Source organism: Vulpes vulpes, chromosome 16, assembly GCF_048418805.1.
Source record: "Vulpes vulpes isolate BD-2025 chromosome 16, VulVul3, whole genome shotgun sequence".
NCBI classification, from domain to species: domain Eukaryota; kingdom Metazoa; phylum Chordata; class Mammalia; order Carnivora; family Canidae; genus Vulpes; species Vulpes vulpes.
The window spans coordinates 9507897-9530650 of record NC_132795.1 but is presented as its reverse complement, the minus strand read 5'-3'; the positions used below and the strand labels follow the sequence as shown (position 1 = coordinate 9530650).

At 33.5% G+C, this 22754-nt stretch overlaps 1 protein-coding gene across 1 annotated transcript in view; it reads left to right on the top strand.

Annotated features, from left to right (window-relative positions):
• Positions 1-22754, top strand: part of SPAG16 (sperm associated antigen 16) — a 935138-nt gene that overhangs the window by 692305 nt on the left and 220079 nt on the right. Inside the window, exon 15 of the mRNA XM_026002203.2 lies at positions 2770-2896. Within this exon, the coding sequence (XP_025857988.2) occupies positions 2770-2896 (127 nt within the window). The remainder of the gene's footprint in view (positions 1-2769; positions 2897-22754) is intronic.

The window sequence follows — 22754 nt, the reverse complement described above, 5'->3', positions numbered from 1 at the left end:
GATCTTTCTCTGTTTAAATGCCTAAGTATACCAGGCCTTTGCTTTTTTTTTTTTTTTTTTTTACCAAAGTTGTAGATAAAATGTCTGCTTTTTCCTTTAGGTTGTTAGGTAATCCTTTTTCCACATTTCCCCATCTTCAGATCATTCAGAGCCCACACTCTGCAGTTTGGATTGACAGTGTTTTAGTATGTTCTTCTATGTCATGGAAGGAGATTGGCAGATGGGCCTCCAGTTCTGAGATGGGAAGAGGAGAGGAGGGTTGTCAAGATAATTCCAAGTTTTTTGGCTCTAATTCCCTGCAGCCTTTCTCTTCCTTTAATCTAAGTGATTCAGAAGCATGAGATTTAGGGCAGCCCTGGTGGATCCTGGAGACCCAGGATCAAGTCCCACATCAGGCTCCCTTCATGGAGCCTGCTTCTCCCTCTGCCTGTATCTGTCCCCCTCTCTGTGTCTCTCATGAATAAATAAATAAAATCTTAAAAAAAAAAGCATGAGATTTAGAACTAATGTTTATCTTAAGAATGCCATGGATGAGCTTGTATTAAAATAAAACTTCTAGGTAAGCCCCAGTGAGGCATTCATCATCTATTGACTTAACAATATTTTTTTGAGTTCTACTATGCTCCTGGCATTGCGATAGGCACTGCACCTGCCTCACTGGCTGATGGAATATAGCAAAGCTGTTCTTTCAGTACCAAGAATCTCTCAGTTATCAAATTGAACTTATTTTTTACCACTTATTAAGTCATTCTATTTGTTTTATTGTAATGTATACTTTGTCCTGACTTCTAAGTACCTTGGGGAATGTAGAAATTTGCCTAAATGATGTTACTCAAAATTATTCAAAAAGTATGTACTATATATTAATAAATCATTTAGTATAGTACTTGATTCATTAAAAGCATTTAATAAGTATTCACTCATTATTTTAATATTATCAAACTGTTATATATTGATCTTTTTTGGCAGCAGTGGAGGCTAAATGTAAAAATATTAAAAACTATTTAAACATTAATTTTCATCTTCAAAAATGATGGGACTATTTCTTAGTGTATTTCCTCACTATTTAATATTTAGTGATATAAACCACACTTTAAGATTTCTATAACCTGCCTTTAGTGAGTGAGAAGTGCCTCTAAATTAAGTTACCATTGTAACTTATCTATTCTGTTCTCAAAGTTGAAAAAAAGATTTCATTCTGTCACCTCTGAAGGATATTTGAAAACCCTTATATCTGGAAAGGATTTTTTCTAATTTCTAGCAGTAATATTCCCTGCTAATACTGAGAATTGGTCTTTTCTGAAAACTAAATTCACTGATTCTTCACAATTCTTACAATACATGTTTACATATTTGAAAACATTCCAAGTTCTCCATGTTCCTTTTAAGTCATAAAAAAGATTAAACATCCCATTTATTAGACTGGGGACAAGGTTGTATTGCTTTGCCAGGGACAACAGTTATAGAATTTTAAAACTGATGGCATTTGTTGCATTACTGGCTTGTTTAGGGAAAAACAAAGTCCCCTTGGACTGTAATACAAAATGCACATTTTTTCCAGAAGGAATAGAAATTAAGAAGTAAATGAGAAAAAAGTCATATGAACTAATTCAAAATGATAAAGATAATTTTACAATAATCAAATTGTTATCTTTAACATTTTAGAATATTTAGGAAAAAAGTGAGAGGATGATTTTGACTTGACATTAAAAATAAGCTGGAGCTGAAAGGGAAACTATAGAATTGGAAATGGCATAAAATATAATCACTTATCATAAACATTATGTATGAGCCTGATATGGCCAATATTCATTTTCAGTTGATAAGTGGACACCAAAATTAAATGATATTATGATAAGACTGAGTAAAGATTGTGAGCAGTTAGACATCAGAGACCCTTCTTACCCATCACTTACTCATCATCATTTATTCCACTCTCTGACGTGAAGTGGATGCTCGATAAACATTTCCTGAGAAACCAAACCAGCAAGAAGGCTGTAGACAGACGTTGAGCTTCAAACTCATGTACCTGAGCTGGTACTTCAATGCTGGGAAAATAGCCACCCTTGTTCCCATTACCCTTGAATCCATCCACAATCCCTTTTATTTTCCATGCCCTTTATCCAGTTATCTTCTTCCTTATCCCATTGCATATTATCAAAATATCCCCAAATTTTTCTAATAATGCTGTCTCACAGATCACGATATGTACAGCTTTCTTGCCATCAGTTTCACCTGGACCCAATTCTTGTCCTACCATTGTAAAAACTTTTCTTTCCTTGTGTCTATTTGTTCTCCTACCTCTGTTTTATTTTTATTACATCTGAACTATAACTAATCAGTGCTAACAAACTACAAGCATATAGAGTGAGGTGCACTTTTAGTGCAATGGTTTCACGTGTAAAGGTAATTTTATGTATAGATCACATATATTATGAACATGATATATATATTAAGAATTACATGGATATGTATATCTTTATTTTATTACATATTTTTATATAATTAGAATAATCAAAATGATTTCCTAAAAAAGTCATCTTCCAAAATTTACTATAGGAATTTATATATGTGTAAATTATCACTTTATAACAATTTTATGTCCAAGACAAAAATATAATGAACTCTTTTTCATTTAGAAGAGTGCATTCTTATGGACTTAATCAAATTGTAACACAACTCATCCTTGTTGACTAAGTTACTATATATATTTTTATATATGTAATATATGTATATATGTATATAATTTCTCTTTTTAATACTTTAAAGGGTCACATGATAGCATCCTGTGATGCTTGTGGAGTAACAAAACTGTGGGACTTTCGGAAGCTCTTACCAATTGTGTCCATTGATATAGGTCCAAGTCCTGGCAATGAGGTGAACTTCGATTCATCAGGTAGGATATTTTTTGTTTACCATTTGTGACCAAGCTAACAATTTTAACATTTATTCTGAAACTCTTTATTGTTTCCACTTTAAATTTATTGTTTCCACCTATGTAAATTTTTATTCTAATGTTATATTAGAATATATTATATTTTACATTTCTTAATATGTCACATTATGAAAGCATTGTATTTATCATATATGTAAAGGAAGAAATAACAGAGGAGGTAAGTGTGTGCTGATATAGATAACACAAATTCCTAGCAGTATCTTGCAAAACTTTGGAGTCTATATCCTTTGGAATCACCATCCAAGGTAAGTAAATTGGGTTTTATGAAGGCAAAATGGCTACAAATAGGGAAGAACAAAAGTTTGGCAAAACTTAAAATACATTTTTAATGGAATATGTTAGTCTTATAATTAATAAATTATTGTATATTTTTTTAATTTTATAATTTGAGATGTACATTCATCTTATTGCATTCATGTACAATAATTATAAATTATAATAATTGTAATATTATTTGATTATGCTTAGTGTTTTTTCTGCAGTAATAAACATTGTCAAACAGATGAAATATTTTATATTTGCTATTGATGAATAATGTAGCAACATACAGTGTTTCCAGTTATCTATCTAAAAGATTAAAATTAGTTACATCTATATTTTTAAATGAGAGCTTATGTTAAATAATGTGTATCTATTATTAGACAATATAACTTTCTTTTGCTAGAATGATACGTGTTTTAAAATTTGTTAACTTTCGTGAGTTTTTTAAATCAGTATTTATTTGTAGTAGATCAAAGTTATAGAGGTGGTAATTTTAGATGAAGAAATAGAAATAGAATACATAGAAGGGAAATAATGTTTTATTTAAAATTGTACATACTAATTCTACAGGCCACAAAGTATGTATATACTAGGAGTTATTCTGGAGATATATCATTGTGTGTTTCATAGGACCGTTTTCCTGCTATCACATATATAAAATTTAGAATTCAGTAAGTTTGTCTTTTTAACGTGTTCCCATTACAGATTGATATATAAGCCTAATAGCAATGGCTTCTTTAAAAATGTTTTTAGTAATTTCTTGACATTAAGTCATTTATGGTCTGCCAGAATTAAAAAAGGAAAACATTGTATAGAATGAAACATCCCAACTATGAGAATTTCATTTTATAGTATGAAGGCCTATTAAAATTTCAATTTATATTTCCAATATACTGAATCTGCACTGACATCATAGTTCTAAGGGAACTTTAATTTAGTTTTAACACACATGTTTAATAAAAATTTACTGATAAAAAAACCACTTTACTGGTAATATACTTTAATGTGAAATATCTATCTATATATCCATACACAGATATGTATATCTGTTACATGTATATATATATTACACTATTATTTTCAATGACAATCAATTTCTACCTTAAGACACTTTTTCCCCCCCGTGGGTTCACCAATTAAAGGTAATTAAATTAAAAAAAAAAAAAAAAACACCACCACCACTTATGAGGTGCTTGGATGGCTCAGTTGGTTGAGCATCCTACTCTTGGTTTCAGTTCAGGTCATGATCTCAGGGTCACAAGATGGAGTACCTCGTGGGGTTTGTTGCTCAGCGGGGAGTCTGCTTATGATTCTCTCCCCCTCCTTCTGCCCCTCTTCCCACTTGCAGGAGCTCTCTCTTTCTCTCTCTAAAATAAATAAATTTTTAAAAAGACTCACTTAATTTTAATAAACATTTTTACATTTTTAAATCTCTTATTACCTTGAGCTAGAATTCAAGTATTCATGTCCTTGAACTTTGAATTCCAAAATTTCAGTTTTTGGCTGTGCTTGCTAGTTAATAGAAGTTAAAGAGTATTTTGAAATGCTGTACAACTAATAAGAGATATGTATTTTACTGTCATTAAATACAGTTGCCTCTTGTTTTCTACTGTCCTTGTCATTGGCCCAAATTTCTTTTGTATGCATAGTCAGGCAAACCTAATTTAAAATTACTTTCATACAAGTCGATATCATCGTAAAGTCCTTGGTACAACAGACCTACTTTTTCTCTCTGTGACTGGGTATACTCTTGATGATACATTAATATAAGAAAATTAATAGAAGAAAAATGTAACAATCAAGGGCAGAATAATGAGAAACGTAAAAGACAAAAAGTATAAACTAGGGATCCTGTTCATGAAAACATTTTATCAGTTTGAGGGGATATAATTTCAACCTGACCTTCCCATCCCTTTGACCGTTTCTTCAAGGAACATACTATAATTAATTTTAATTCTCTGTGTTTGAGAAATCAATGTCATAAGCCTTTTTCTCATTGAATAATAGGAAATGTGTGCTTCTATAGAAAAGTCTTCACTGACTCTTCATTTAAAAAGATTGAAATAGGGATCCCTGGGTGGCGCAGCGGTTTGGCGCCTGCCTTTGGCCCAGGGCGCGATCCTGGAGACCCGGGATCGAATCCCACATCAGGCTCCCGGTGCATGGAGCCTGCTTCTCCCTCTGCCTGTGTCTCTGCCTCTCTCTCTCTCTCTCTCTCTCTCTGTGACTATCATAAATAAATTAAAAAAAATAAAAAAATAAAAAAATAAAAAGATTGAAATATATCAAAAGTTGAAGGAACTAGGGATAGCAAAGCTCTCAGTCTGAGGTCCTGAACAGAGAGATGAAAATCACAATGTAAAATACCAGAAATTATGTTGATGTAAAGAGTGTAGAGTGAAATCAAGAGTAAAACATAATCAAAATAAGGATAGGGACACATACTATCTAATATACATTTATTCAAGAAAAGATTAAACAAAAGGTATAAAAAACATATTGTGAAAATATTTGGACTATGAGGATCAAATAAAATCTAACCTAATAAGCTCAAAATACATATTAATTTGATATACTTTTATCTCTTCCCAGCAGCTAGCAAATAAAAGCATATATGATACAACCATTTTCCACAAAAATACGAGTATATTGACACTATTGCCAACAATTAGCATTTATTGAGGTTCACATTAGTTAAGTTGGGCCAAATCATGTTTTTACTTTGAAATTCTGTAACAGAATTAAATTATGCAATTATATACAGTTAGGACTCAACTAGTGTGAGACGGGCTCTGGTCTGTTATCTCAGCTATGTTCTTGGGCCTAAGGAAAAGATACTGAAAACATACATGTAAAATCATCATATCATATAATAAATGTGGAAGTACTGATAGCATTCTGTGATATTTAATATAAAGAATGTGAGTAGTTGTTAGATATTCTAAATAATCATTGTAGAAACAAAAATTTCTAATACTTTTTCTTGTCTCTGGATCAGGTTAATTGAGGGGCATCTTGAGATTATGAGGCATGGTGTTTAAAAAGAACTATTACCAGGCAGCCCTGGTGGCTCAGAGGTTTAGCGCTGCCTTCAGCCCAGGGCCTGATGCTGGAGACCCGGGATCGAGTCCCATGTCGGGCTCCCTGCATGGAGCCTACTTCTCCCTCTGCCCGTGTTGTGTCTCTGCCTCTCTCTCTCTCTCTGTCTCTCATGAATAAATAAATAAAATCTTTAAAAAAATAAAATAAAAAGAACTATTTCCATATAAAGTAACTTATCTTTATAAATAAGGAATTTCTTAACATTTCAAATCCAACACAGTATAGAAATAAATTGGAGCAGAGGTCATTGAAAGTCTGAATGTTGTCCATAACGTTTGATTTCAAATTCTTATATATATCAAAATTGCCTCAATATTTATTAACCTCTTAAGTAAATATTTTCATTTTGAATTTATAAAGATAAACATTTACCAATAAATAGTACTTTGTATGTTTTAAGATTGAGATTCCTTATAGTGTATCATTTTAAAAACATATCTTTGATAAATATATTTGAAAATTGGGATGCCTGAGTGGCTCAGCAGTTGAGTGTCTGCCTTTGGCTCAAGACGTGATCCTGGTCCAGGGATTGAGTCCCACATTCGGCTCCCTGCAGGGAGCCTGCTTCTCCCTCTCCCTATGTCTCTGCTTCTTTCTGTGTCTCTCAGGAATAAATAAATAAAAATATTTTAAAAAATATTTGAAAATTAGTCATTTAGGAAAATAATATAGACTAAAATTCAGACCCTTAGTTCTTTACCATCTTTTAGGTGTTACACAAATTATTTAATTTCCTTGAACATAGTGTCCTCTTAGAAATAATGAAGGAGGTAATTGTCTTACAGTTTTCCAATGTGTTTCAAAGGGATACTGCATATCCTATAATGAGGAAATCCTAGTACAGTCACCTACCATGTTTAATCTTAGTGGAAGGAGTCTTAGAAGCCTTCTTATTCATTTTAGGAGTAAGAAAAATGTGTGAACATATTGTTGTGCAAATAAGATACTTAAGGCTGTGTACTACTGTAGGCAATTTCTAGTAAAAGTGTAAACACCAATGAATAAATGTTAAAAGAAACAAAGATCAAAAGGTCCTTTTAGTGTAATATTAAAAACTATTTAAATGGTTAAGAAGTGAAGTTATAGGGATCCCTGGGTGGCGCAGTGGTTTGGCGCCTGCCTTTGGCCCAGGGCGCGATCCTGGAGACCCGGGATCGAATCCCACGTCGGGCTCCCGGTGCATGGAGCCTGCTTCTCCCTCTCCCGTCTCTGCCTCTCTCTCTCTCTCTCTCTCTCTCTCTCTCTGTGTGACTATCATAAATAATAATAAATAAAAGAAAAAAATTAAAAAAAGAAGTGAAGTTATGTAAAATATTGTATATACGTATAATTAAAATTGAGATTTAAAGCTGTATGAATCATCACTTAAAATTTAGTATTTCTGTTGCTATAAGAAATCAACCTCTAGATATTTAAAAGAGTTTTACGTGGCATAGTATTACTTACATGTTTTATTTGCAAATACATTGCTTGTGACATATACAGATTATCTGTGTTTATAGATACATACATATATTAGTATTGTAAAGGAGTAAGTGTTCCTTTCTCATTAAACTGAAAGCATTCTGGTAATATAATGCTACATATTTTTGTGAATATTCACTATCTAAATAATATCTCTCACTTGGCATACTCAAATGCCATATGTTTTACCATTCAAAAATGTATTACTATTTCAGAAAATGTTAAATGGGATTGCATAGTGAAAGTAATAAAAATGAACTGTAAGAGTTTATACATAAACTTGTCCACATCTCTCGTTTCATCATGTTTTTATGTAGTTTAGCAATATTTTTCCCTCCTTTGTAAAAGATAATTCCTGTACATTTGCAAAAAAGTCACATCCCTAGAAAATGCAGGAGTTGAAGTTTAAGCCAGCTGGGGACTTTCCAGTAGGAAGCTTATCAGTATCAGATCATCAAAATGGGCAAGGTTTCTCACTATTTGGAGACGATCCTAAATATTCTCCATAAGCAGAGCTATAATATACATGCTAAAATAAGAGATAAAATGACCCTACTGGAAAATATAAAAAGCATCAGATCCCTCTGAAATTTTTCAAACATAAAATAACCTCAAAATCTTTGCTCCACAATGGATTTATCGGTTTCTTTTAGTAAAAGCTACAGTTCATTGTTTTGTATTTAAAAAACAGATTGTGGTTAATTTCCTCTGATGGAAGCAGTGTAGCTTAATGGAGAAAGCACTCACTTGGAAGCTAGAAGCCCTGGTTTTCAATTTTGTCTCCACTCCTTATGAGCCAAATGGTCTTGGTGAAATTTCTAAATATTTCTGAGCCTTAGTTGCCTTGTAGGTGAAAATTCAAAACCTATTGGAACTTTCATTTCCAACCAAGATCAGATTTACCCTATCACGTGAAACAACTAAGAAAATAAACAAATACATGAAATAATGGTTTTCAGACATGGAATACTGAGCAATGAGAGAGAACAGTACCTGAGCGAGGGAAAATAAATAAGATGATCCTTCTGCCTGCCCCAGAATTCTCAAGGACCAATGGAGACCAAAGTGAAACCTGGCAGTCTTTCAGAATTGAGGAGATAGAGTGAGCAGTCCAGGGAGGCCAAACCAGTTTGAGCCTATAGAACAGAGAGAGAGTTCTGGAGATTTGTAGAAGAATCTCTCCAGTCTTTAGCTAAATAAGGATCAATATCTGACAGACTAAGATGGTGGGAAAAATCTATCTGAACGCTAACAGGAAAAATCCAGAGATCACCCAAGCTAGGAATAGTTTGTACATCCACCAACCAAACCGGAAAAACCTGGCAATTCGGAAGAACAGCAAGTAGAGCAGAGGTTGGCAACCTATCCCCATGGACCAGCTTGACCTGTATTTAGATATAGTTTTAATGGAACATAGCCACACCCATTTATTTACATATTGTGTAAGGCTTCTTTCGTACTACAAGAGCAGAGTTGAGTACTTGCAACAGAGACTATATGCCCTAGGAAATCTAAAACATTTAATATAAGGTCCTTTACAGAAAGAACTTCTGTGCTAGAGTGCTTAGAAGGATATGATCTCAGTAGGGAGGCAAAATCAACCCACACCTCTGGATCTAGTCCCTTTGCCGATGTGTTTGAACCATCTGAGTTGGCTCCTTAAAGACCTATTTAATCTTTTCAAAACTCAATGAAATTGTTACAATTGTCCCTTTTTTACAGATGAGGAAACTGGGACATAGAGAGGTTAACAAGCCCAGCGACACCTAGCTGATCAAACATAGAGTCAGAATTCAAATCCAGCAAGTCTAATTCCAGAAACTAAAAGTTAGACTTTATATTATTCTGCCTCTTGTTTTGCTAATAGTATTCAGTTTCATACATGATTCACTTGCTATGAATATTGAAATAATTCCAGTAATGACCAGTTGGCAGTGTTTGACTCAAAGCTGACTAAGGCACAGAAGCCTGTCACTAGTTGTCAATTTGTGGTATCTGAAAGAAAAACAACAAAACAACAACAACAAAAGGAATCTCCCAAGAATAATAACCTAGTAGTAATAAACTAATAATCAGCCAGGTTTCTGATGTGTTTTCTGCACACGGGGGCATTTCAAGTGCCTGTATCTTACTAAATTGGGACTAGAACTCCAACTCTACCCCTCAATATAAAACTCTTTTCAGAGAATCAGGCAGGGCTGGATTATGTGAGCACCCGCAGGGCCTCTCTTTCTGCCATTTATTTCAATCCTGCCCTGATTAGAAAGGGAAATAAGAATGGAAGAAAGGAAGCTAACTTATTCTGTTTCTAAGGCACACGACAGAATTAACCTAAGTTGCTCCTCCTGAGAGCAAGTCCATTCTATGACATCAATTTCCCAGGAAAGTAAGCCACAAAGAGAGAGGATAAATTATGAGAGAAGGGGTGACCAGATGACCCCACTCAATTATTTATAATCCCATTATTTTCTTCCCTATTTGTGTGGCTCTATTGTGTATACAAATCCATTTTGTGCATAAGTAGAATATGGGCCTCTCTGATCCTGGAGAAAGGAACTGGGAGAACTGAAGGAAATCAGATTATGTGTCTCCCTTGGAGACCCAAGTGTATGATTAATGTCTGGAATGAAGTATATTATGCTCTAGGAACTGGGCAAGGTGCTTTTTCTTTTTTAATCATCACAACACTATGAGTTTGGTGCCATTTCTCCCATTTCAAAGAGTTTTGAGAGCTTTATTTACACATACATATTAATAAACCTACATGTCTATATAGTCCTGAGAAAGCCTGAATTGCATTTCATTCCATCTTAAGCTCGAGGAAATTGTAAATAAAAAAATTTAGAGATTCATAGAGACTGGTTGTACTTCATCTGTAGAAAGAAAACTATTTTTTTTCTTTTTTTTAAAATGCCGTTTCCCATATTAGAAGTAATTTTATTTACCCTACAATATATATGGAAAATAACATCTTAATAAGTTTTCAACACCTTGAAAACTTTAATTAAAGGCAAACTGACCAGAGATATATTAACTCATGGATGATATTCATAGTTGTACAAAGTATGATGGCCGTCAACTTGTTCTGATTGGCCTACCACCTGTTCTGATTGGATTGGTGACAATGCCATAGTAGTTGCTAAGTATTTAGATTATCATCTCCAAAATGGACTATAAATTCTGAGAACTAAAATGCATTTGAACTACATAAATTATGACAGATTGATATAAATAAAAGTTAGTGGCTTTTTCAAAATATAGTAGAATTCATACACATTACAAAGTCTTGTTCTTTCAGATTATGTTTGAAAGGTTGTCTACTTTATCTAATAATATCATTGCACAAACTATGAAGCCTCCCTTATGGAATTGTATCTACAGTTTTAAAAACAATGTTTTCATATCAACAGTATTCACCAATATCTGAATTTGGATTGATTTTTGGAAACATCTAGAAACTACTGCCACTTTAAGAGTCAGAAAAAAGCATTTGAGTGAGGCATAAGATGAGGCTCTAAAAAATTGTATTCACCTATGATTTGTAACATGAAATTGAGCAGGACAACTTAATCTCTGTTGACTTGAACCTTATCATCTCTAAAATGAGAGGTTTGGATAGATGACTTAATCAACTAGGTTTATAGCCTATTTTACATTGTATTTCCTTGTATTCATTAGCACATGGTATCCTGAGATAAAAAAAATATATATATTCTAAAATAGAACTTAAATGCGTTTTATATTCCTTAAAACTTGAAAATAAAATATCCAAATATAAGTGAAATATTCCACTCTCCCTTGATCCAAAAGAGAAATACAATTTGTTATAAAAGTCAAGATTATTTAAAATTTGAGCCTCAGGTTTAAATGACAGCGTATAGCTCAGCAATACAAAACTTTTATTCTTGCACACCCAGCAATACAGTCATTTTCTGTGGCGATAGGAATTTTGGCAAAAAAATGCATAAATCTCAACTTTTTAATGAATTAATGACTTGATCATATTCGTCTTATAGGACTATGTAAGATAATAAGAATCTGGCCCGTTCTGATTAAATCAGAGGTGAACATAATTTATTAATCTTACCAATTACAGCACTATATGGATGCAATCAGCAATTGCAATTGCCTAGATGATTCAAAGAAGTTGCAGTTAGTTGTTAATTTCTTAATTCTGTGCAGTATTTTTACAGCAAGTGTAGTTATAATTATTGCTTATCTCTCTGGTATAGTTGTACTACATAGAAGTATAAATATAACATTTCAGGCATGTCAAAAAGGCACTTGGAAATGTTTTCCTATGTAAATAAAATGTCTCCTTGGAAGTTGTTACAAAGCTTATATACATAATTGTATACAATTATATACAAACAATTTAAATCTGGCATATGTCCAAATAATGACAAATTCTAAATCAGTGTCATCATATTTAATGAAGATTTGTTTTGTAGTATTAATTTAAGAAGCATTTTTCAAATGCATTTACAATAGTTATATACATATTACAATTAATGTGCTAATGCCTAATTATTCTTCAACACATTTAAAAAATCAAAAAGATTTGTATCTGTGTAGAAGTATGAGAAATTAGTTCCACGAATCGCTATATCTTAATATCTAGGCAGTAATATATCCCAATGCCTATAAATAGCTATGCCTATATGTTTTCAGATGTAATAAAAATTACATGTACATGCTAACATACATCATTTTGAAATATGACTAATGACATATTCACACACATATTAATCAAGAAAAATGTGTGAAGAAATAAAGCATAATCAGACCTTTGAATTTTTCTAAGGGGCACACAATTATAGTATAAAGAGGAATGTGTTATTTTACTCTAATGGCATATAATAGTTATTAGATTTAAAATTAAACAGTTAAAATTTGCAACCTACACATACTGAAGTATGGCCCAAAATCAAGTAGCCCAAAAATTTGTTTTCTTTTTAATAGACTGTGTATACAAAATTGAATAGATAATCATCTTTAATTTGCCAAGCTGATACTTTTTAATAGGATAATCCTTTAAGAGAAGTTGCAGCTCAACAGATGTGCAAATCAACCCAGAACAAATAGCGTGCTACTCTTGGAGATGGAACTGCACAGTTGGTACTTGTGATAACTCGCAGTTATATTTATCTAAAATTGAATTTTGAACAATATTCAAACGATATTTACTCAAATCTGATTGAACTTAGAAGTATCTTTTCTCACTTGTAATATAAGAAGAGCATAAATAAAAATTGTTATAAATTGATCTTCATGCAACATCCTTTCCTATCTACTCTTTCACCAAAAGAAAAAAAAATTGAAAAGAAGACATAGTATAGTATTGTTACTAAGAAAATCAGCACTCTGTTAATGTTTTGAAATCATGAGTTTGATAAACACCTTGTAATAATATGCATTTCAAGCCATGCCTCCTATTATCCAAGTATGTCATCATTCTCTGTCTTTTATTTTTGTTGGTCTAATGTTAGAAATTATCTTAGTGCAGTTGACAAATATTTAGTGTAAGCCTACCATCTGCCAGGTACTTTTCTAAAATTCTGGGATTTGTGATAGAGAGGTAAGATTCTATTAACAAAGTCAATTGAAGCCATAGACATGAATCTGCAGGTCATAACTGGGAGTGTTGAAAACTCTAAGTCAAACTCTTCTACATACAATGTGCTACATGTATTTGTACAAATAACATCAGAGTGTTATTTGTAAAAAAGTAGTATCCTTTGGCTGTGTATGGAACTGGAAAAAAAAAAAGAAAGACACTCCTAAATTATTAATGATATAATTGCCCATCTCTGTTCTCATGGACTTGGTTTATTTTGAAGTTTTGGTTAATACTGCTTTCTTGTGTTATCCTTTTACTATGCTTCCCGTAACAGTTGATTTGTTCTTTCATTCCATGCTGCATTAGAATCCATTCACCCTTATTGGGATTTAATTGTAACAATGGATACTTCTTTTGCTTCTGCCTTTCTTCCTCTTTTGTCTGTGTCTTTCATTTTTTCCCCCTTCCTCTTGTTTACTTCCCTTCTCTTCATTTATTTTATCCTCTCTCTTCTTTATCTTCTTCTTCCTCATGTATCAAGACCAGAGTTAATCAGATTTTTCAGTATAAAATAGGCAATTATCATCAGATTCCATTATTTTTCTCCTCTCATGTCCCCTCTCTACTATCATTCTCTCTTATCTCCCATGGAAGTTTTTAAATGTCTTTGATATATTTCCTTAGATTTAGAGTTATCTTTGAGAAATACATAGAATTATTTTGTATACGTACATATCTAAGACTACTAAAAACTATATTTTGTTCTATATTCCACTCAATTTCTTGCTTTTTTTTGTTCTATATTATGTTCTTAAGTTTTAGTCATATTAATATATGTCTATCAGGTTTATTAGTTCTATCTACTGAATAGTATTCTATTTTATTCATCTTATCATTTTATTTGTCCACTGTACTAGTGATGGGCACCTAAGCTCCCTATAAGCCCTTGCTACTTCAATGTATGCTGTACTAAATATCCTCATGCATATCCTGGTGGTGGACTTCTGGGAGAGTTTCTCTGGAGAGGACTTGCAATGCCACAGAGTGTACATCAATTGCATTAAGCACTCACACTGCTCTTCAGGATCACTAGACTAGTTTACAGTCCTTCAAGAAATTTCATTATCAACATTTAGTAGTACTAAAGACTGAATTGGGTACCCCTCTAAATTCTTATGTTGAAGCCCTAACCCCTAATGTGACTATATTTGGAGGCAGAACTTTTAGGGGGTATGTTAAAGGAGGTCTTAGGATTGGTGGTCTTATAAGAGTCATGCACATGTACAAGGAAGGGCTATGGGAGCTCCCGGGAGAAAACACCTGTAAGCCAGGAAGAAAGCCTTCCCTGGAACCTGACCATACTGGTACTCTAATCTTGGGCTTCTAGCCTCCAGAACTGTGAGAAAATAAATTTCTGTTGTTAAACCACCCACGCTATGGTATTTTGTATTATGGTGGCTCAAACAGACCAACACAGGAAGTATTTGATTTTCTATTTCTGCCGATATAGAGGGTACCGTATACTTTGCATTTTCTTAATTATTAGTGATGTTGAGCATCTTTTTACACACTTTTTAGTCTTTCAGGCTTCCTTATCTGTGAATTAATTGCCTTTGCCTATTTTTTCAATGGAGTTTACTTTCTCTAGGGACTTAAGCTTTTGTAATAATTATCTGTATATTAATCCATTGTAGGTTTTATCTGTAGATTTCTCCCAGAGTTGTCTGTTTGCTGATTTCATCTGTGGTATCTTTTATTGAATTGAAATCTTTAAATTTCATGGAATCAAAACTATTTTCTTTTTATCTTAGTATTTTTTCTTCTTTTAAAGGGAGATTACTTAAGATTATTTTCCCCATTGCTTGGTCATGAAAGTATTCTCCTGCACCTTCCCCTTCATGTCCTTACATTTACATGTTAGGTCTTTGATTCAAGGTGCAAGGAAGTGTTATCAGCAAGTGTCTCCTGCAATAATAAACAACCTCAGGATCTTCCAGAGGATTTGCTTTGTGTTTACTTAGAGAAAGTTTCAGGTAACTCAGGCCCGATGCATTTTCCTGGGCTCAGCTGAACTCTATGTGTTTTCTCGTTTTGAACCCTAGGGCCTCTATGTGGGACATGTGATCCTCAAACAGCACAGCAGAAAATAAAAACCAAACAATGCAATCAGTTTTAAATTTTTTTCAGACATGACAGATATCATCTGCTTAATATCCTGCTGCCCATAATATATTCATTGCAAGTTATAAACTAAGCCGAAAGCCACTTAGATGGGGCCATACACTAGTACTACAGATTTTAAGAACATGTCTCATGTTATTGGCTGGGAATTTTAAATCCCATTACAGGAAAGAAGCATGTAGTTGGGAACAGTAATTCAATGGCCAAAATGAGAGACTCAAGTTAATTTTCCTATCTAGTAAGACAGTTTTCCTAATACCAGCAACTATACAATTAAACCTCACTGATCTGTGATATTACCTCTATCATATATCAACCTCATATACCTAGACAGGCGGAGTCTTTTTACTAATCTTTTGGGAACATTGTTTTTGAGCTGGTACAGTTCTGTTTTTATTACTGCATGTTCTAGTATTAATATATGAATGCGAAGCCACTCTCTTTGCTCTTCTTTTTCAGAAGTATTTAGTGAGCTTCCTGTTTCCTGGGATTTTTAGAGTTATCCTTTTCAAAATTTCAAATTGTCTTAAATTATATTAGAGAACATGGCTTGCATTAAGTTGATCTTCTATGGCCTCTAGTATGGACAATTTGTTCAATGTTCCTTGTGTAATAAAAAAGAATGCATATATATGTACACCTTGTGAGTTCAAACATTTTTATGGAACTCTTAGTTTGAGCTTATTTACTGGTTATTTAAATAATTTATGACATTTCTTGTATTTTGACTACTTGAGTTCTCAGTTTCTGAGATGAATATATTAAAATCTTTAACCACAAATGTTAATTAATTTATCTTCGTAATTCTTTCAATTTTTGCTATATATATTTTGAGGCTATATTTTTAGATACATATATTCATAACCACTATATCTTATTGATCATGTCTTCCTTTTATCAATGTATAATATTACTTTCATGTGACTTTTCCTTAAGTTCCATTTGTCTCATAGTAAAACTTGATACCCTATTTTGGGTGGGGGAAAGATTGTATTTCCCTGGTAACCTTTTCTCCATACCTTTCATATCTTTTTGTGGGAATTTTTTCTTTGTTTTCCTTTTTTTTAGCTTTTGGGTTTTTTTTTTTTCAAACTGACATTTGTGTCTTTGGAATAATGAATTTAATCTATTATTATAGTGATGTTTTTGACATCGATATGCTTGCATAGAAAATGCTTATATTAGTCAGGATTATTCAGGGAAACAGAGTCAATAAGGGGCATGTGTATGTGTGCGTTTGTGTGTGCAGTTTGTGTCCAAATGCAGTATAGAGGCAGATTCCTTTTTTTTCTCAGGGACTTTAATCTTTGTTTCTTAAGATCTTCCACTCATTGGATGAGGTCTGTCCACATTATGGAGGGTCATCTGCTTTTCTGAAAGTCAACTAATCTAAATATTAACCACATATAAAAGTACCTTCATAGTAACATTAGACTGATATTTAAAAACCACCAGAGAAAATCTGGGTACCATGAGTACCATAGTAGCATGGCCTAGCCAAATTGGCACACAAAATTAGCCATTGCAATGCCTTTCTTTTCTTTTCTTTTCTTTTCTTTTCTTTTCTTTTCTTTTCTTTCTTTTCTTTTCTTTTTTTTCTTTTCTTTTTTTCCTTTCTTTCTTTCTTTCTTTCTTTCCTTCAGTTTATTGATTGATTGATTGATTGATTGATGAGAGACACAGAAAGAGAGAGAGGCAGAGACACAGGCAGAGAGAGAGAGAGCAGAAGCTCCATGCAGGGAGCCTGACGTGGGACTTGATCCTGGGTCTCCAGGATCAGGCCCAGGCTGAAGACGGCACTAAACCGCTGAGGCACTCGGGCTGCCCTTGTAATGCCTTTCTGATACCTTTCTGGCCCCGTCTCTTTTGATTATCTTAATTTTTTCAAGAAATATTTATTTTCCCCTATTCTAGATGCTGAGGAAGGAACAGTGAATATTATTAATACTTATACACATATATATATATTTCTGTGCTCATGGAACTTACATTCTACTTAGGGGAGAAAACTCAGAAGGGCACAGATGATAAACACCTAATAGAGTCAATACCAGCATATATGCTATGTGGCGATAAAGTACTATAGAAAAATTAACACAAGAGAGTAGAGAGTGGTGAGGTGGAATATTACTTGAGAGAAGATATTCAGAGATGATTAGACTTGAAGGAATTGAGGGAATAGATTAGGTGATTAACAGGCAGAAGAGGATTCCAAGCAGAAAGACAGCTTACAGTCTCAACATCAGAACCATACTTTCTGCGTGAGGTCAGGTGAAGAGAAATATGAGGTATGAGTTAGTGTTAGCTATGGATGATCTTGGAGGTTAAGGTATCAACTCTTCTTTATTTTTTAAAAAGATTATTATAACAAATTATCTAAAAAATTTTAATGCATGCATATTAGACAGGGTATAGATAAATTAAAGTCTTGCCAAAAGAGACTAACACATGAAACTTAAAAGAGCCAACTTAAAGGTGCCTGCATGGCTCAGTCAGTTAAGCATCTGACCCTTGATTTTGGCTCAGGTCATGATCTCAGGGTCATGAGACTGAGCTCCAGGTTGGACTCTGCACTTAGCATGGAGTCTGCTTGTCTCTCTCCCTCTACTTCCCCCTTCCTTTCTCATAACTATCAGCAAAATTATGATCCTTACTTATGCCTAAAGACATGGTGGTATATAAGTCACAGACTCAATTATGGAAAATATTACAGAAATCTAGATGTTCCAGACATTCCTAACAGACGGCAAATAATGACTTACAATAATGGGCAATTTGATAAACTATTGTTACCTTTGCAACACTTACTTCTTTAAAAAGCAGACATGACATTTATATGAGTGTTGCTGAATGTTCTGTTAAGGAAGAGATAGTTCATGGATTTGCTATTCTCTACTCTCATTTCAATAGATAATTTGCCCCTCATTACCACTATGAAATCATATACAGAGACATTTTAAAATCATAATATTTAGGGGTGCTTTAACTTTTACTGCTATCAAACTAACAGCAGTATTTTGTGATTAAATTGGTTTGGTTTGTTTTTAAGAATCTTCTTGAAGATATTTGCATCTCTGTGTGCTTACATGGGAAAAGTGCTTTCATTGTAGGGGGAAAATTATATCAGTGAGAATTTTGGAGTATTTTGCTATGCATTCTGGAACAATGAAGCAATGGAAAACTGTGCTCAGAGACCTCATCTCAACATAAGATGCCTAGTAGAATAATATCCTATATCTGTATAATCATCAATTTTAATATCACTCATTTCACCAGCTTATCTTCTGGTGCTTAGTCCTATGGTTTTTTCATGAATGAAAATAACTTTTCTTTTAAAATGTTTTACACTGACTTTGTTTGACTGCCATAGTTGACCTCAGCTTGTTTTGAGACATTTGAACTAGGTTATATTTCTAGATTTGTCACTTCTATTCTGCATACACTCAAAATATCCTATAACTTTTCTCCATTTCTTTCTTCCTGAAGTTGTAGACCCAATTAAACATTTCTACTTGTAAGAAAGGCTTTGGAGTTTAGAACAACCAGTTGATTATACTGTGATGATATTGTGTTGACAGTAGTACTCAATAGCCTCATCATATTTCAGTCAAGCAGATTAAAATATTGCTCCACTATTTTCAGTAATAAAAATAGAAGTTGTGTTAACAAAGACATATTTTGCTACAATTCAAAGTCAATTAGATTTCTCATGTGATGAAATTATTAGAGATTCAGTATTTCAGTGTTGACTGATAAAGAGAACATTGTTCATACTAATTATAAAATAATAGTCAAAAATGATTCAAAAGGGCATCTTTGAACGGCAATCATGAAAAGATAATAACTTAAGACAATTGGAAAATAAATGTATAAGCTCAAATCTTGCTTAAATAACATACAGTGGAATACCATGTGAATGTTAAAATGTCATAAATGTGTATATAATGAAGTACAAAGATAGATTTTCATGCTGCTATTGAAGATTAAAATAGTGACAAAACAGAGTATAGGCCATGATTTCACAATGAGTATCCAGATAGATGATATAGATGATAGATAGATAGATAGATAGATAGATAGATAGATAGATAGATGATAGATAGATAGATGATAGATAGATAGATGATAGATAGATAGATAGATAGATAGATAGATAGATGATAGATAGATAGATAGATACAGGTCATTCTCCATGGGCTGTGTCCCTCCACTCATTCATTCTATGTTCTTCTGTGTACTCCTCTGTCCCCTGGGAAAGCTGACTTGCCCGTTGACTTGTAATTGGCCAGTGAGAGGCACTGATAGGAGAGGAGAGCGTAGGAGGAGAGATTGGAACATTTATTCCTTCTGGTCCCACCTTAGGTACATTATGGTGATGGCTGCATTGGCAGCTATAGCTCCTTTCAGGCAGCCCTACTTCTGGGGCTCCAATTCTTAGTCAGGTACCACTTAGGTCATTTTTGCCCTTTGCTCCTTCAAGCCTTGTGTAGACAATGATTTTCTACTGCTCCTAATTTACTTGTTTATTTCCTTAATTTTTCTCTTCTATTTTCTCCTTCTGTAAATAGTCTCTTCACAAATAAGTCTTTTTAAAATTTGTATGTGGATATGTGTTCTATCTATCTGCCAGGACCCTGACTAATACAGATGTACATGAAAAGCCTGGCATTATAGCCACCAAAATGAGTATAGGCTTTCTCTGTGAGGTGTTTACCCTATTTTCTAAATTTTCTAAAGTAAATATAACATTTTTTTCAATATAAAGAATGCAGAGTAAAAAAATTTCTTATATATGAAAGAGGAAAAAATAACATCCAGATAAATAACACTGATATGAAACATTGAAGAGCTCGTATCTTTTTTACTTCTTATTGCAGTTGCCTAGATTAAGCCTAATGATTTTCTACATCCAACCCTAAGTTCTACGCAGCTCCTCCCAAAATGAGCCAAAAAGAAAGGAGAGGAAGAGCAGGTAAACAAACATGATTCATCTGAAGCCAAGTGAAAGGTAGAATTAATACTTACAAGAGGTTAATACTTAATCCCCTAGTTTTCACTTTTGCATATGAAGAAAGAGACCTAGAATATTTGTAGCCTCTCTTTACTCCATCTCTGCCCCCCTATCCTTACTATCCTTATTCTCTCTGTAAGAGGGTGTCTTGGTTAACTGAAGAGTTCAGAAGGAACTAAGTCCCAACGAATAACTTCTTGAGCAGCCCTCTCCTTGGAAAAGTCCATCCTCTGACTATACAGTGTTTTCATCCATCGCTGCCAGCAGACTACTCTACTAGCAGAAATCTGTTGCAAATCTGTCAATAACCGTTAGGGTGGGGTCTAGTAAATTGTAGGAACTGATAGGATACCGATGAGGCTGCATCTTCATGTCATATATTTAAATTTGCCTTTATCACATAAAGGTTATACTTCGATTTCCATCCCTATAATTCTTGGGTCTACTCCTCAGGCAGTTCCAAATTAGAGTGGGAAAGGAAAAGATACTTTACTGATGCTCTCAATCACAATAATATTTATATTCCTTTTACTATGCCCACAGGCAGCATTATTTTTTAAAATGCGTATTTTTTGTCATTCTAAATGTTTTATGTGATTATTGCTGATATTTTCAAAAAAGCAATACAGAAATTATTACATAAACAAACCGTTTGTTTTTCTCTTATGTAATAATTATGTACGTAATTAATCATATGACATCACACAAATCAGTTAAAATATTTTATATTTCTTATGAAACCATGTAAAATTACTATATCTAATTATATGTATAATGTAAATTACTATTACTAAATAAAAAGTAATATATATATATATATTTAGTGTTTTACATTTTATATTTATATCCTAATGATCTCCCACATCGAACCTCATGTCCTACAGTGTTCTAATAATACAGTACTTTACACTTTACATTGGGCCGTTTTCATTTTTATTATATACAGAGGCAGTAGAGCAGTTAAGAACAGCAGCCTCCAGAGTGACAGTGATTGGTTTTGAATCCATATTCTATCACTTATTAGTTCTCTAACCTTGGGCACGTTCCTTAATCTTTCTTATGCCTAAATTTCCACCTCTGTAAAATGAGGATAACAAAAGAGTGCCTGTTATGTTTTTTGTGAACATTAACAAGATAATCCATATCAATATGGTGAAAAGGCTTATGTCTCTATCCTCCCATGTTTACATTCTAATGAGAGAAGAAGAAAAGCCTTTGTCTGTCTCTGTCTCTCTCTCTCACACACACACACACATGCACGACACACACACACAATACAGACATGCATAAGTGGTAAAAGAGAAATAAAGCTGTGCTAAGTGTATGGAGTGAATGGGTGAGGGGAGTTGATATTTCAGTAAGATATTCGGGAAAAACCTCTGAAAAAGAACAACCTTCATGAATTGAGGATGTAAGTCACACACAAGTCTTGGGAAAAACCATTTTGGGAAGAGGGTTCCAAGGGCAGACCTTGAGTTACAATAAGATTAAAGATATGCATGTGACTAGAGTAGAATGAATAAGGCAGAGATTGGCATGAAGTAACATGAGAGACACGCAGGAGCTAGGTTATGAAGCTCCCCCTAGGCCATGATAAAGAGGCTGAATTTTATTTGAGTATGGCATAAAGACTGGACTGTTTTAAACACTGAAGTAATGGGCCTTGATTTTCATTGGAACAAAACAACAAACAAAAAATAGCTGGCAACTATTATAGACAAACACTCTATCTAGGGCAGGAGTGGAAGCAGAGGAACCGTGAGGATGTTCCTGTTATGACACAGAATTAAATGCAGTTTGGAGCAAGGCAGTGAGGCTTACAGAGAGCAATAGGGTGCATTTTCTGCAGAGAATAAAGATAATAAAACCATCATAAAGATGGTCTGTCTGCTTTTTATTATCACCATACTTAAACAGCAGTTCTAAACATCAGTGATTAATTGCTTGTCCCTCAAAAGGCAAACAGTTCCAATTACCCCTCCACACCCTGTTTATGCCAGTGGACCTAGATGACAACTGAGAAACTGTTAAAACTCCATGATATACTTGAAAATGGAGTCAATAGAATTGGCTGATGAGTTGGGTATATGTGACAAAATGCAATCTCGAGCATATTTCCTGCCGCATGTAGGTGAAATATGACAGTGTTTGTGATGCTTTCTCTACTATATATACTATGTAGTATATAATAAACTTTATATATGGTCTAAGTTAGTAGA